General features: G+C 38.4%; 1 protein-coding gene across 3 annotated transcripts in view; it reads left to right on the top strand.

Annotated features, from left to right (window-relative positions):
• SHISA9 (shisa family member 9) overlaps window positions 1-14,602 on the top strand; it is a 384,122-nt gene that overhangs the window by 331,266 nt on the left and 38,254 nt on the right. For all 3 annotated transcript variants that reach the window (XM_083153318.1, XM_083153319.1, XM_083153320.1), the window contains one exon: window positions 12,878-13,036. In XM_083153318.1, coding sequence (XP_083009444.1) covers window positions 12,878-13,036 — 159 coding nt within the window. The remainder of the gene's footprint in view (window positions 1-12,877; window positions 13,037-14,602) is intronic.

Genomic DNA, 14,602 nt, shown 5'->3' on the forward strand with positions numbered 1-14,602 from the left:
TAATTTCCCTAAAGTTTATTTCTACCTATTAACCAAAGTCTTGCCACTGTTAACATTTAATTCCAGAGTTGACATATTGAAGTCTTCAGACTGATTCCAAAATCACACACTAATTTAATGAGTAACTGGAAATAAAACAATTTACTATAAATGCAGGATCACAAAAACCAAGCCTATTAGAAGCATGAATTCTTTAAAAAACAGAAGTAACACATTATTTTCTTGATTAAGATATAGAATGTGAATAAATCCCGTAGCTGTCATAAAAGTTATCTTTAACTTTCTGTATTATTGCTACCATGATCCATCTTATACTAATTGCATTTGATTCAATTCTGCTACATTGTTTGCTGTTATGAGCTATTTTTTTCAAAACAATTATTTTACAAGAAAAAGAAGAGTCACAATAATTATAAAAAAGGTGATAACAAACCAGGATTTTCATAAGCAGAACTAATAAACACACTAATAAAGGTTGATATTGAAATAGATAAATTCCTCTAAACAAATAAAAACTTGTTAATAAAAAAAACACGTGACAATAGTAGTTGGGTTCAAATAAGATTCAATTTAATTTGATCTAATTAAATTTATTTGTTTTTTAAAGTTATGGTGGAAGATAAATGGACAATATAAAACAAGACAGTCATTCAAAAAAAAAAACCCCCACTATCACTGGTGTACAATGCTGCAATATTAGACACACCCAGATGGGCAATGGGAAGTATTCTTATAAATCATTGTTTGAGCAGAGCGCACCCACTAAGCAAATCACTAATAATTTGTCTAAAAGTCATTTTTAAAGCCACTTGAAAAAGAAATATAAAAAAGTATAAGAAAATGGGAAGGGTTTCCTTAAGCCAAGTAAATCAAAATGGACATAAAGTACTGCTATAAACTTTGCAAAACCACAAGCTTAGTATTGTGATTGGGCACATACAGTATACAAGGGCAATTTCACTAGCATCTTAATCAACTGTACGGTTTACTTTTGCTTCTACCTACAGTATTCAGCCGTATCTTGTCATTGAAGTAATAAGCTTAGCATTCTGGGACAGCTGAGAATTGCCAAGATGTCTCTAGAATACATTTTCCATAAATGCGGATGATCAGGTTTACAATAAATATTCACCTTAATCTTGTAATTAGGGTCATACTAATTAGTGTGCGAAGGATCTTTAAAGGACTAGATTGAGATTTCAGTTTTTGATTTCCAAATATGTATTTTCCCGTATTAGATTTTCCACATCTTGACTTCATTATCTGGTTCCAAGTACAGTATGTGGTACTGTATATAATGTACCTGTGCAAAGGCCTGTGTTAATACTGAGTTAATACCTTAGCTGACCATTCCTTAAATTTTTATTCAAAACTGTGTATCTAAACATGGAGGAAAAAGTATTTTTTTCTTAAAAACCTTTTCTTGGTTTTATTAGACGATCTGCAAACTTAAATGCTATTTCTGTGCAAAATTGCTTCCATTTGGTAACTGAGAGACCTTGACATACAGTACCGTGATTATAAATTGCCTGTTTATAGCAGGGCTCCATCAGTTACATTATTTTGTATTTGTTTCACATGCTGTGACTCATTTGTACATAACAGTTAACACTTCGTACTGTATTTTGCAAGCCATGCTGCATGATTTGTTTCATTTGCTGCAAATTTGTAAATGTGTAAGGGTGTTATTTACAGCATACTGTATATCAAATAATTAGTGACCCCGCTGATGCAAATGTGTCTTCTACATACTAAATTTCTTGTAATGGGTAATGCTGCTGATAGGAAATGAGTGGTTACTCTAAAATGTTATTCTTGCCTCATTAGCAGACTGCTCTATGGAGATTTGCTTATTGTGCTGTGAGCTCACACTTAAAGCACTTTGTAGCTGAGAAATATAAAGGTTTATATATCTAACTAAATATTTACATCTTGATGAAGGACTTCAACATTAAGGGGAGAGGTTGAAATAACAATGGACATGGTGGTCATAAATAAAATACTATACTGCATGAATCTTATCACCAAACTTAAGAAAATAAATGTGCCTTAAAATGGCCACTTCAAGATCCCTTGTGATCCCTTGGGTTTCCGGATGGTAGGTCAACAATGTCTAGCCTGGCAGCCATGCATATGGTATATATGGTCAAAATGTCGACGCAAGTAAACGGTTGACATAGCTATGGTGAACCATGAAAATGTTGACGCGTTTTGCAGATTTTTTTAATTTTTTGTACTATTTCATACTTTTCCATTTAGTACCGATAGCCCACACTCACTAAAGATTATGCTTTGTGTACCTCATGCATCAATTACACATGGGTCTGGATACTTTTCCTGGATTTCATGTGTTATTGTACAAACAAAAATATACATATATAATTGAATAGCCAGATAATGACCATTTATTATAAAATGCACTGAATATTATTGCAGCCAATTTAGCTATAGAGAGAGATAAATGGACGTATACAAAGTACTAACTAACCAGCTCCCAACTATCATTTTTAAAACAGCCTGTAAGAAGACAGTTAGGAGCTGATAGTTGTTAATGCATCTGTCCATTTTATCTATTTTCAAGGCTTAAGGCCAATACACACTAGATGATATTGGTCACAATATGGCTCAGCAAGCACTTTTTGACTGATATTGTGAACAATATCGCCTAGTCGTTAACTACCCACTCCTTTGTCCAAACATGTTCGGACAAGGGAGACCTCGTTAACCCTCACGTGCGGCATCGGCAATTGTGCATGCACTTGCCTATGTTTGCCCCGCGCCGCGTGTCTATGGGCCTTTAGTACCAAAGCCCTCTGCCAGGCTCCTCCAACAATGCCAGGCCTGGGTAAACAGTACCTACACCCCACTTAGGGTATCGATGTGGTTACAAATGTGACATACAACTTTGAATTTGTAACCCTTTAAGTCATCAGGAAAACAAGAGCTCTACAAAACTATTTTTTTCTACATGAATAGTAGAAGGGAAATTTGCTAATTTATTGATTTATGAAGACTAAAAGGCAGCTCTTTTGAAGCACTCTGTATTTTATCTGCAATTATACATCATTATCTGCTTCCATTACTTGCTTTTCTTCTTACTCTTCTAGAACATTATGTAGTATATAAATGTCAATTCAAAGCAAAGGAATTTTCTAAAATTCCCATGCCATAGATGTAATATATCTCTATTTGTCCTTTTACTGTAATCTCTTTTGTGCAGTAATCTTTTTGATGTGTGCTTCAGTAAAATGAACCACTTAATGTCCTTTGCTGTCATTTATGCTTTATTGTGAATGAGATAATGGCAAGCGCGTTAAATTGCATAAAAACAAATGTAGTCACCACTACAGGAATATCTATTAAAAAAAGTAACTTAGACTAAAATTCTGATTCTGTTTAAAAATATCAGCCAAAATTCAAGTGGAATTTGCACTAACAAAGCAGGAGATTAGTTATCAAAACTAAAGAAAAAATATTTTCCTTTATTCCTATCTATCAAGAATTAATGGGGGGTATTCAATCCCCTGCCGCTATTTCTGATAGGGGAAATATTCAATGCTGCCTTTCCTGACAGCATTGAACAGGCATCTCGGTAAAACAAGCCTGACTTTAAAAGCAGGCATTTTGCCGAGAACGGCCGTGAATTGTCGAGCTCATGGCTGGATCTCGACGATCCATGGACGTTTAACCACGTGTAACCACGCCCCCTTTCGACATTGGATACCGCCTGCCGAGATGCAGATGAGCAGGCCAAGAATGGGACTGGGTCAAGACTGTTGGGCCGGCCCGACAGTCATGACCCAGGACTGAATACCCCCAATGTCTTTAGAACCCTTTGAATGTGTTTTCTCTAGCAATAGCTTTTATAATAATGATAGTGGTAGTAGCGCTCCAAACCATTTCTGATGGCAACAACAAAAAAGTATCTAAAATAAATATAATTTATTTCCACTAAACATTTTCATTGATTGAAATTATTTATTTGTTGAAATATATTGGTATTGTTTAACAAATATATTCATTTTTGTTTTTAAAGTGGAATTAAAAGCCCAAATCTGCAAATGGGATCACTTTACTTGTGCTACTGTACATGTGCCGTTAATAGACCACGTACAGATGGAGCACCTGTCATTCAGCGCCAGCTCTCGTCAGATCCGAGAGCCAGCGGACAGGCAATCCATCTGACAGGGATGCGCCTTACACTCAGGGTTTTGGGGGGTGCAGGGAGGTGGCATGGACCAGTGGGGACTGTCAGGGGGATGCAGCGGAGAGCTCAGTCGGAACAGGGCGTGCAAGCGTCTCGTGCACGCGTGCTCCCTTCTGGGGGATATCGATTCTATCGTCAACCCCCAGCTGAATGACAGGCACTACATCTGTGTAAGCAAGAGGCAGATCACCTGGTAATATGTGTGATCTGTATACTATAGGCTACAGTAACTAACTCCATCCAAAGATGGTGTTGACTACTGAGGCCAATTTTACAACTATCAGCCCCACAGAACCCTATTTATACCTTTTGATAAATAGGCCCCAAAACTGGGGCCTATTTATCAAAATGTATCTAATAATTGTTGACGATAAGCCTGATTTTTTTTTTTGGTAGTAATAAAGAAAACACCACTTTGTTTCAATTTTACAAAGAAAGATGCCTGTTACGTCCATTTGTAAAGAGTGTGAGTCTGATCTTCAGCTCCTAAAGATTGGGTAGCTTCTAGTGGCTAGTGTACAGTGAATACCCAAACTGATGGCTATGGGTGTGGATCATAGGGATGATATTCAATAGCTAGACCCCAAAAGTTGGAAAGGCGCAAGGTCAACATGGAACAGATCAACATTGACAAAGGGTTGATACAAGCAAAAGGTTGACAGAAAAAGAGTGAGAAACATGACAAAGGTTGACATGGGTTTTTCACATTTTTTCGGGTGTCAATCTTGACACTTGTCGACATGGACCCCCCAAATAGAGTAGCGAGTACCCTCACATGGCTTGCTTCAATAGCCATGCTTTGGGCATGGTGCCTTACTTTGCTACTGTTGGGTTCAGAGCATTTTGCCTTTCCCAATCAAAGTTCATGAGGAATGTAAAGCATGAAAAATCTTTTCATGTGTCAACCATGTCAACCTTTTACTTGTGTCAACCCTTTGTTTATGATTACATAGATAACTAGGGATTTTGTGAACAGTTATACCCACTATGGAGCCAATTCAGACCTGTTGATTATCTGCCAAATACAGCCATGTCCCCGATGTTCGTGGTTTGCACATGAGCAACCCCGGGAGCGACCAGCTTCAGCAAGTTTCACACTCAATGGGCCTGCTTGGGGCGAGCAGCTGATGTCACATGATGTCAGCGCCATCTCCGGCCAAAATCAAAGTCAGTCTTGACTGACTTTTATTAGCGAACTCGAAGAGAAATCATTCGACCATCAAATGATTTCTCTTCCATTCGGCCACATGCGAGTGGATATGTATGTGATCACATCCACTTGCATGCTAGTGAGCGGACTCTGGGACGGCGGGAGAGGGGGGGTCATTCGGAGCAGTGGCGGCATTTCCCTGTTTGCTAGGCTGTGAGTATACGCAGCCTAGGGAACAGGTCTGAATCAGGCCCTATCTTGGCAAAGAAGATGTAATTCTGGTGACCAGTTTCTAAGCTGTATTATCCACACCTGATAATGTGTATGTTAGCTATCATATTAAATGGAATGATGCTATAAAGAACTAGCTATGCCACAGCATACTTCTATACCATGGGTCTAATAGAGAATTAGATTTCGGTGCGGTTTGTACTTTACTCTGCACAGAAACATATTCTGACTCTCTTTGCACATCTGCCCCCCCCCCCCCTCCCCACTTCCCTGCAGTGCACTTGGTTTTGTCCAACCAATAGAGAGAATTTGCTTTTGCGAGGGAACCAGAATCAGGACCCAGGTCCACAGGAACGACTGTAATTCTGATTTCATGGAAACAATATTTTTGTTATATGAAGTCAGCATGACAGCAGTATATATATATATATATATATATATATATATAAATACATACTATAACTGTACTAGTATGAATGTCAGCAGTTGTATTGGTGTTTTCTTATAATTGTAACTAGAAGGTAATATTGTTGTACAGTAAGATCATGAAGTGCTTTGTTCACTGGTTGGCAGGTTGTATCCATACTTGCCTACTTTTGAAAACAAGTTTCAGTGAGATTATAGTTGGTAGTAGAATTTTGCAAAGCGCCTCACTGAGGGGGCATGTCATGCTCCACCCAAAGGGCGTGTATAGTTCCATATATGGAGAGATTGTGAAAAGAGATTGTGAACATGGCACCTGGGCGTGGGTGTGTACTGCTACATCTGAGAGGAATCTTGTAAAATGACTTATATCCAAATGTAGATGAACCCCAAAGCAGTTAGTAAGAGGACTATACTTGCTAAAGTGCTGGTAAATGGTGCTGATGATTCAATGTAAATGTATCTATCTCTAATTCCTTTTTTTTTCCCAAAGATGTAACAGTGTAATGTGGGCTATGTGACATGAGGGAAATTGCTAGACTAATGAGGGAGAGAGGGAGATTGCTAGACTAATGAGGGAGAGAGGGAGATTGCTGCTATATCAGGGAGTCTCCTGCAGAATGCAGGAGGGGAGGCAGCTATGGTTGTATCACAGTATTTTACATAACTGAATGTCTTTCTATAATGTAAACCAATTGCTTCTTTTGATTGGTGAAGATGTTTTTTTTCAGTTTGCTTTTAGGGCTACCCTCCCATGGAGCTGAGTGTAGAGCTTATAGAAATACTGATTTATGTACGTTATTCAGTCATGCTTTAAAATGACCTACAGTATGACAAACCTGTCTAATCACACTAAGAATGTATCAAGCTTCAAAAAGTGATAAAGTGGAGAGTGATAAACAGCCAGCCAATCAGCTCCTACCTGCCATATTACAGGCTGAGCTTCAGACATGACAGGTAGAAGCTGATTGTTTATCATTCTCCACTTTATCGCTTTTGAAGTTTGATACATCTGGCCCTTAATGACTTGCGAGTGTCCTTCTGTATGTGATGTATCACATGCAACCCCGTTCCCCGCCGCCGGGAAGGTGTCCAAGTCGGAGGTCGGATGTTCAGGCTGGTACACAACATATTTAGATGTACAGGTGAGTACATGGTGGATGGTGTACGGTTTTCCAGAAAACGGGTGCATAAATTTGTCACCGCTATCATTTAATTACATGTAACACACCGTGTGCATTTAGAACGTCCGTCTTTGCGTGCTCTTCTCTCCAAATATATGGGCCCAACTATGGCCTTAATTGGTACTGGAGATTAAATGGCTCCTAAAGAAAATGACTCCAGGTGCGTAATGGGCAGACTAGATGGACCAAGTGGTTCTTATCTGACGTCACATTCTAGGGGGTTTATTTACTAAGATGGGAGTACTATGAAGATGGGATGTTACCCATAGCAACCAATCCTATTCTATCTATCGTCTTCTATAAAGTGCTAAATAAATAATAAGTATATTCTGATTGGTTGCCCCTGTAATTTCCCATCTGAAACAGAACTCCCATCTTAGTAAATAAACCCTTATATTCTATACTTGTTCTAATATTGCTCAGGGAACCATTTTTTTCACGTATATTTTATAGAATTAACATTAACCATCTCAATATCTTAAAGAAAGAGATCTGTATAACACTATTACCTTTCCCCTTTTCTACTGGTTTGGATTTTTTTTTTTTAATGTTCTAGATGTATTTGGATTAAAAAAAAAAAATGGTGACTCAAAACCTAAATTTAAACCTGCTGGGTTTAGTTTTTAGATCAAACATACATTTCATCTCATCTGTTTTTGTAAAGGTTCCGTCTGTTACTTGTTCTACCACTTTAAAACTTGCCAGATGATCAATAGAGCAGCCGTGTTTCTCTTTAAAGTGCTTAGACATACTATGATTTTCACATCCATCTTTTATAGGTCTTATCATAAAACTTTTTCCCGAACAGCGAGAAGAAATTATATTTTTGTTTCTCTACAGTTATAATGTCATGATTATAGAGAGTCTGCTGAATGATAAGATCACTGCTAAACAATTTAATGAGGAAAAAATGGAGACCCAAAGAGTCTTTCGATCACAACATCCTTGTTGTACTTAATACAGATGGTGGATGTGGAACTTCTAAGATGCTACCTCCACAGTGTCACTTAAGGGGGGAGAAAGTGGGCATTAGTGGTAGTGTGCGCTTTTGGGGGCACTAGATTGAAGTTTTGCCCAATAAAAACATATTCTACCTTAAAACGTGGAAGCAGCGTGTGTCTTCAGCCACTGTAGCCCTGCTTTTGGTTAACAGGGCTAATAAAATAGCCCTGGGGGCAATTGTATTTTTTTGTAAGACATATGTTGTTTTGCTTGTTCCTAATAATGTGGCAGATAATATGGTATCCAGTTGAATGTCAATGTCTAGGTTGACAATCAAAAGGTCAATCCATTAGGTCAACATTGACAAAAGTTTGACTTATTTAAAATGTCAACAAGGAAATGGTCAACGCTTGTTTTTGCAACCTTTTTAGAGTTAGGCACTAGTGAGGGGGTTAAGGAAAGACTTCTTAATAATGGTTAGGGCACCAATGGGGATGGTTTTGGTTAATCTATAGAATGTGGTGTTTAGATATAGGCACCAGTAACAGGGGCAAACGCAGGATTTTCAGAAGGGGTTTCCAGAGAGGGGTGGAGCAAAGCATGGAGATGGACACTTAGGTGACCCAGTATATGCCGAGTCAGTTAAAGTATTATAGATAGACCAAATGTATATAAATAATAATATATATAAATATATATATATATATATAGAGAGAGAGAAGAAGGTGTAGAGGTGCACTCAGAAGGTGATATCACCAATCCACAATTGTAAAAATACAAAATTTATTTCGTACAATAAAATGGTTTAAAATACATTTGTTATGAATGGTTTACAGAGATAGTTGGTGGATCGTTGTAATTCATAATGATTCCGAACAAAGGTGTAGATTGATCATGCAAAATAACCCATGTTTTGGAAAAAGCATACATCTAACTCCTGTGGGTGTGCAGCGACTGCACTGCACACTGCGCTGCACACCCACAGGAGTTGATTGTATGCTTTTTCCAAAACGTGTATATAACAGCACATACGTGGAAGAGACCCCTGTCTTTGAGCAGTTTTGTGCTATTCCAAGCAATCACCGGCAGAAATTTGGGCTTATTGAAGTCCTACACCTCTGCAGGACAGAGGTTTTATTAAGACTGACGGGGTCAGCAATCTTTTTAATCAACTACTGTTAGAAGAAATCTAGTCTTATGGTACTATTCAGATTGGATCCCTATTTACCCCTGATGAAGACGAAACGCGTAGGTTTTTTTTTTTTAAAAAGAAGTTTGCTCTTTGAAGTCGGATCTATTGATATTCACTCGAATGAAGTGTGTCTGAATGGGGGTCAACCCATTGAATTTTGTTCGAATTTGCTTTTATTGAATCTTTGTCTTTGTAAAAAAACAGAATAAATACAAATTGTATGTACCACTGTATGATTATTAATGTACAGAAGTGGTGAAATATACATAACGCACCTCTATCTTCTCTTCTTTCCATATTCTCCACCTGGTACCTATATTAACAGCTAGGTACAGTAGAAGTGCAGCTCACACACCAGCGCAGACAAAGGACCACACTCCCCCCACTTTCGAAATATACAGTATATATATATTTAACAGCAGTGTAGACCCCTGGGCATAGCAATGAATTGGGGCCCCTACCGATCCTCCAGCACTAGGGGGTGCTATGAGCGGAAGCTTTGATGTCCCGCAACCGCTCAGCGTGTAGGGCCTGGATCAGTAATTTCCACTAATTATCCCTTTACTGCACAGATGGTGGGAGATGGGGTGGGAGAAGGGGGCATTGGGCTGAATGAAGGGACCCTGATGCGTAACTTCCAGGGTGGTAGAGGAAGTTTAATGTGCAGAGGAGGGGTGTATAGTGGAGTGAGATTTTTTAATTTCTTGTACCCATGGAAAGAGGGGACCCTCAGCTTTCAGACTAGGGCCATTAGATTCTTGGGAGAGGGGGGGGGGGTGTTTCTGGGTACTCAGAACCCCCCCCCCCCCCTGCGTTAGGCTTAAACACACCAACATTTCTGTGTTGGCCATTTACACCTATCAACATTGAGCACTTTCAACCTTCTATTTATTGACCTTTTTTCACTGACTAGACATTGTGGGGTCAATTTAGTAAGATGGGAGTTCTACTGAAGGTGTGATGTTGCCCGTAGCACCCAATTAGATTCTATATTATCTTCTAGATAGGACGACATGGACACCGTATAAGTTTACCCCTTCCCCTTGCCTGCTTCGGGCACAGTGCCTCACTTCTCATGGCACACTATTATATTCCCACTCCTTGTCCACTGGGATGGTAAAGTATGAACAAGTTGGTTTCAAAAATAAAATCATGAAAAACTCATTTGTACATTTTGACCTATCGTCATTTAAACCATTTCAACATTTCGACCATGTCGGCATAATGCATGTCAGTGTTTTAACAATAACGATTTTGACTGTCGGTAATTTGACTGCACCCCCTTCTGTCCTCTGTACATGCAGCTTAATCTGAGGATATCATCAACAACAGCATATTACTGCATGTGGCCATTGGCACTATATAGCTTGTCCTACAGTTCCATGGGGTTCATGGGAAGTCGTGAACAACATTGTATTAGTATTTGCACACATCTAGTGTGTATCTGCCAATAGTCACAGGAAGCCACCATAAATAAACGCCACCACCATGAGGATCATCAATACAAATAGTACCTTACAGGTGCTAAAAGAATTATCAGCTGCTGCTAGCAAGAGAGTCTCACCCGTGCCCATCGGATCTGATTCTGTAGATTATACATGGGATCGGACCCAGCAGCAGCACATGGCGGATGCTTTTTAGCACCAGCGATGTATCGCATCCGATCAGGGCCTATAGTCTGCAGAGTAGGAGAGGCGCTTGCCGATCTGTGCACCTCTTTCACTGCAGAGTGGCTATGTTTGGCTGTTTTTTCTTTTTGTTTGATTCTTCTGCATTGCTATTGTATAGAATTACTGCTTGATGCTTTATACATTAGAGAATACTGTAATATCCAGCCAGATATTTTTACATATTCCCTGTATAATCAGTACATGACAGTGTTCCTGCATAATTACTTTGAAGTCTGTTCTGTAACTTTTCTTATGTGAGTACTCTGATTATTGCTGTCAACTGTGTTATTTGGTTAAGTATTTCTATATATCCTCTATATAATCATTTTATGACACGCTTCTTGTACGTATAATTACCCAGATGTATGTATGAAATCTGATTTCTTTTGTTATGTCAGTATTATCAAGTACACATGGGCCCTTATTCTGGTTCACTCGCAAAGGCAAATTGGGGCAGAAGTAACTGGTGCAGAGAGAATTAGATTTAGGTGGGGCTTTACTTCAAAGTGAGATCTACAGTATATTGCAGTGTAAAAATAAAGCAGCCAGTATTTTCCCTGCACAGAAACAAAATAACTCACCCAATCAAAATCTCTCTGCACATGTTACATCTGCCCCCTGCAGTGCACATGGTTTGTTTTGAGAAAGAATTTGCCTCTGCAAGTGAACCAGAATAAGGGCCATGGTACATCAATAAAAATATTTTGGATAAAAGGGCAAATGCGTTAAGAAGGTATCCCAGCACTGATCAAAATGGCATAATATGTCATATATTATTAAGTATGTATCATAAATGAGTTTCAATAAATACCAATCTCATCAAAACTGTTAAAACATAGTTTTTATATAGTATACACATTTTTAGTGTGCAAATAACATGTGGATTAACTCTACCTGATCATGTTTTCCATACTCCATGTCCTACTTGCTTTTTTTCCCCTATCCCCCCCCCCTTCCATTTTACAATACAAACTTTTGCCAGAAGGGCAACTCATGCCATCATTAAATTAGTACCCCCCCCCCCCCCCCCCCACGGCTCCCAAGAGTGCTGCAGAGGTAGGCTCCCCTGTCTGCCAGTCTTACTGGTTGCATAAGGCCGGGTACACATTAGTATGATACTAGCACAATACATTACTAGGCAAATCGGGACGACATATTGTGCAAATCATGTGTATGGCCAATTAAATGCTCCTGTGGGTCATGTGGGTCATTTACAATATCTTCTGGCTGTCTGTGCTGCATGGTCAATTAGAAGATAAGGTGTACAATGTGGTGCAGTTAAATGAAGGACAGGACAAGATATTGTTCCATCATTCATAGAATTTCACAGTGTGTATGGCCAATCTCGCTTGGTCCGAGGCAAAGGGAATCCATCCCAATCATGGTGCCGATTGTCCGTCATTCTAGTCTGTACTCGGCCTAAGTAGCAGAGCAGGATAAAGAGGTCTCTGGTTGGGGGCGTCAGTAGAGAGAGAAATCTATCAACAGGATTCACAGCTGCATAGAGTACAATGGCTGGTCCTGGTGGAGGGACCAGCCAGCAGTAAAAATACAGTGATCCAGTCCAGGAATGGGTGAACAATGGATTTTCTGGCCAACCCCTGTAAGTGGTCTTCTGGTTTGCCACATGCTACTGTATATACTATGCTATTATACTGGTGCCAGGTCCTCTTTAAGAAATAGCAAATTATGTCCCTACAATAGGAGATCTGAAAAAGCATCTAATGATCTGTATGGGTAATCTGCTTTTTAGTGAAATCCGCTTCTTTGATATTATATTACAGAACTGTTATTTGTAAAGTAGTTAAAGTACAGTACTATATTTTTGAAGTTACAGGAGGCTAGGTGTCTAATTAAACTATTTATTTTTCTCTGCAGATACTTCAAAGATGAATAATACTGTTCCAACATCCCCACACCTTCCACAGATGGCACATCCACATTCCTTTCCAACTATGGGACAGATTTCCAACCCATATGAGCAGCAACAGCCTCCTGGAAAAGAGCTTAACAAGTATGCTTCTCTCAAAGCTGTTGGTAAGTAACGGTCCTGCGGTACTCCATAACAGTTATCACATGAGGTACTGCATGGGAATCCAGACACATTTGTGTGCGTGTTATTTAATAGCATGAAAACTTATTGCAATGAAGATATGCAGTAAGTGTATTCCATATGTGTTCTGATTTTTCTTTCTCATAATCCTTGGCAAGTTACAGTGGGGCCGATGTATTAAGCCTTAAAACTAGATAAATGAGAGGGTGAGAAAGAGTGATAAATATCCAGCCAATCAGCTTGTCATGCTAGAGGCTGTATTTGAAAAATGACAGTTATGTGCTGATTGGCTGGACATTTATCACTCTTTATCACCCTCACATTTATCTATTTTTAAGGCTTAATATATGCCCCAGTGTCTTCTAGTACAAAGCTGTCTCTGAAAGCACCCACCAGTGATGATCATATTAAAAATTATAATAGTAGTAATAATAATAATAATAATAATAATAATAATAATAATAATAATAATAATATTGATATGGAAATGCTGCTCCCACAAGGCTGCTTTGCAAATCCCAGTGGCTAAATATAATGACAGATCAGTTGATTATCAACATTTCTGAGCAGCCCTGGTGAGATGCTGGAGCCACTGTTACTGCATTTGAGATCTCAAACACAGGCTGAGAACACACCCCAAAAACCACCTGCATTTTTGCCACCACACCCCATTACCTCCCCCAAGTGTTCCCTGACTATCAATCACTTTGTTAATAAATCCTACAAATACTACAAATAGCAGCGCTAGTCCACATAATGATTGAATTGACTTTACAAAAGCAATGATAATTGAAAGGTATTATTCATTTATTATACCACTACAACATTATTGGATAATAATAATAATAATAATAATAATAATAATAATAATAATAATAATAATAATAATAATAATTATTATTATTATAATTATTATTATTATTATTATTGGATTGACTTTACAAAAGCAATGATAATTGAAAGGTATTATTTCATTTATTGTACTACTAGATGTAAAATAGCACTGGATAAAATTAAGCAATATATAAAATGACATGCAGACTTAGTACATTTAAAAAAGAAAAAAAAATTCAGTACAGCTAAATCATCCCACTGTCCATTCCTATGTACGCCTGGAAAGGTAGGAGTGTCTCAGGTTAGTATAGTTACCATCTGCCTCTCTTGGACATGGAGCTCAAAGTCCTTGGCAAATTATTAAAGTGGCAATCATTTACACTGCAAAACCAGTGTAAATGATTGCCGCTTTAAAAAAACCTGGAGATTTCTTACCAAATCTCTCACTTTCTGAACCGCTCATTGTATTAAATTTCACCCTGGATTTGTGTACAACTCCGAATTGGATCCAGACACATAAAGACATTGGATGGAAACCATCAGTTGGTTAATATAAAGTGCAAATTCATCATCAATGGAAAAAGCATCACCTTTGTAAGCAAGGCACAGAATGTTTCATCAATTGATGTCCACCTTTACTACCAGCTCTCCCTGGTATTATAACATAACAGCACATAAAGAATATACAAAAGTATAAAAAAAACAACAACAATAGA

Source organism: Crinia signifera, chromosome 7 (assembly GCF_055691185.1).
Source record: "Crinia signifera chromosome 7, ASM5569118v1, whole genome shotgun sequence".
Taxonomy (NCBI): Eukaryota; Metazoa; Chordata; class Amphibia; order Anura; family Myobatrachidae; genus Crinia; species Crinia signifera.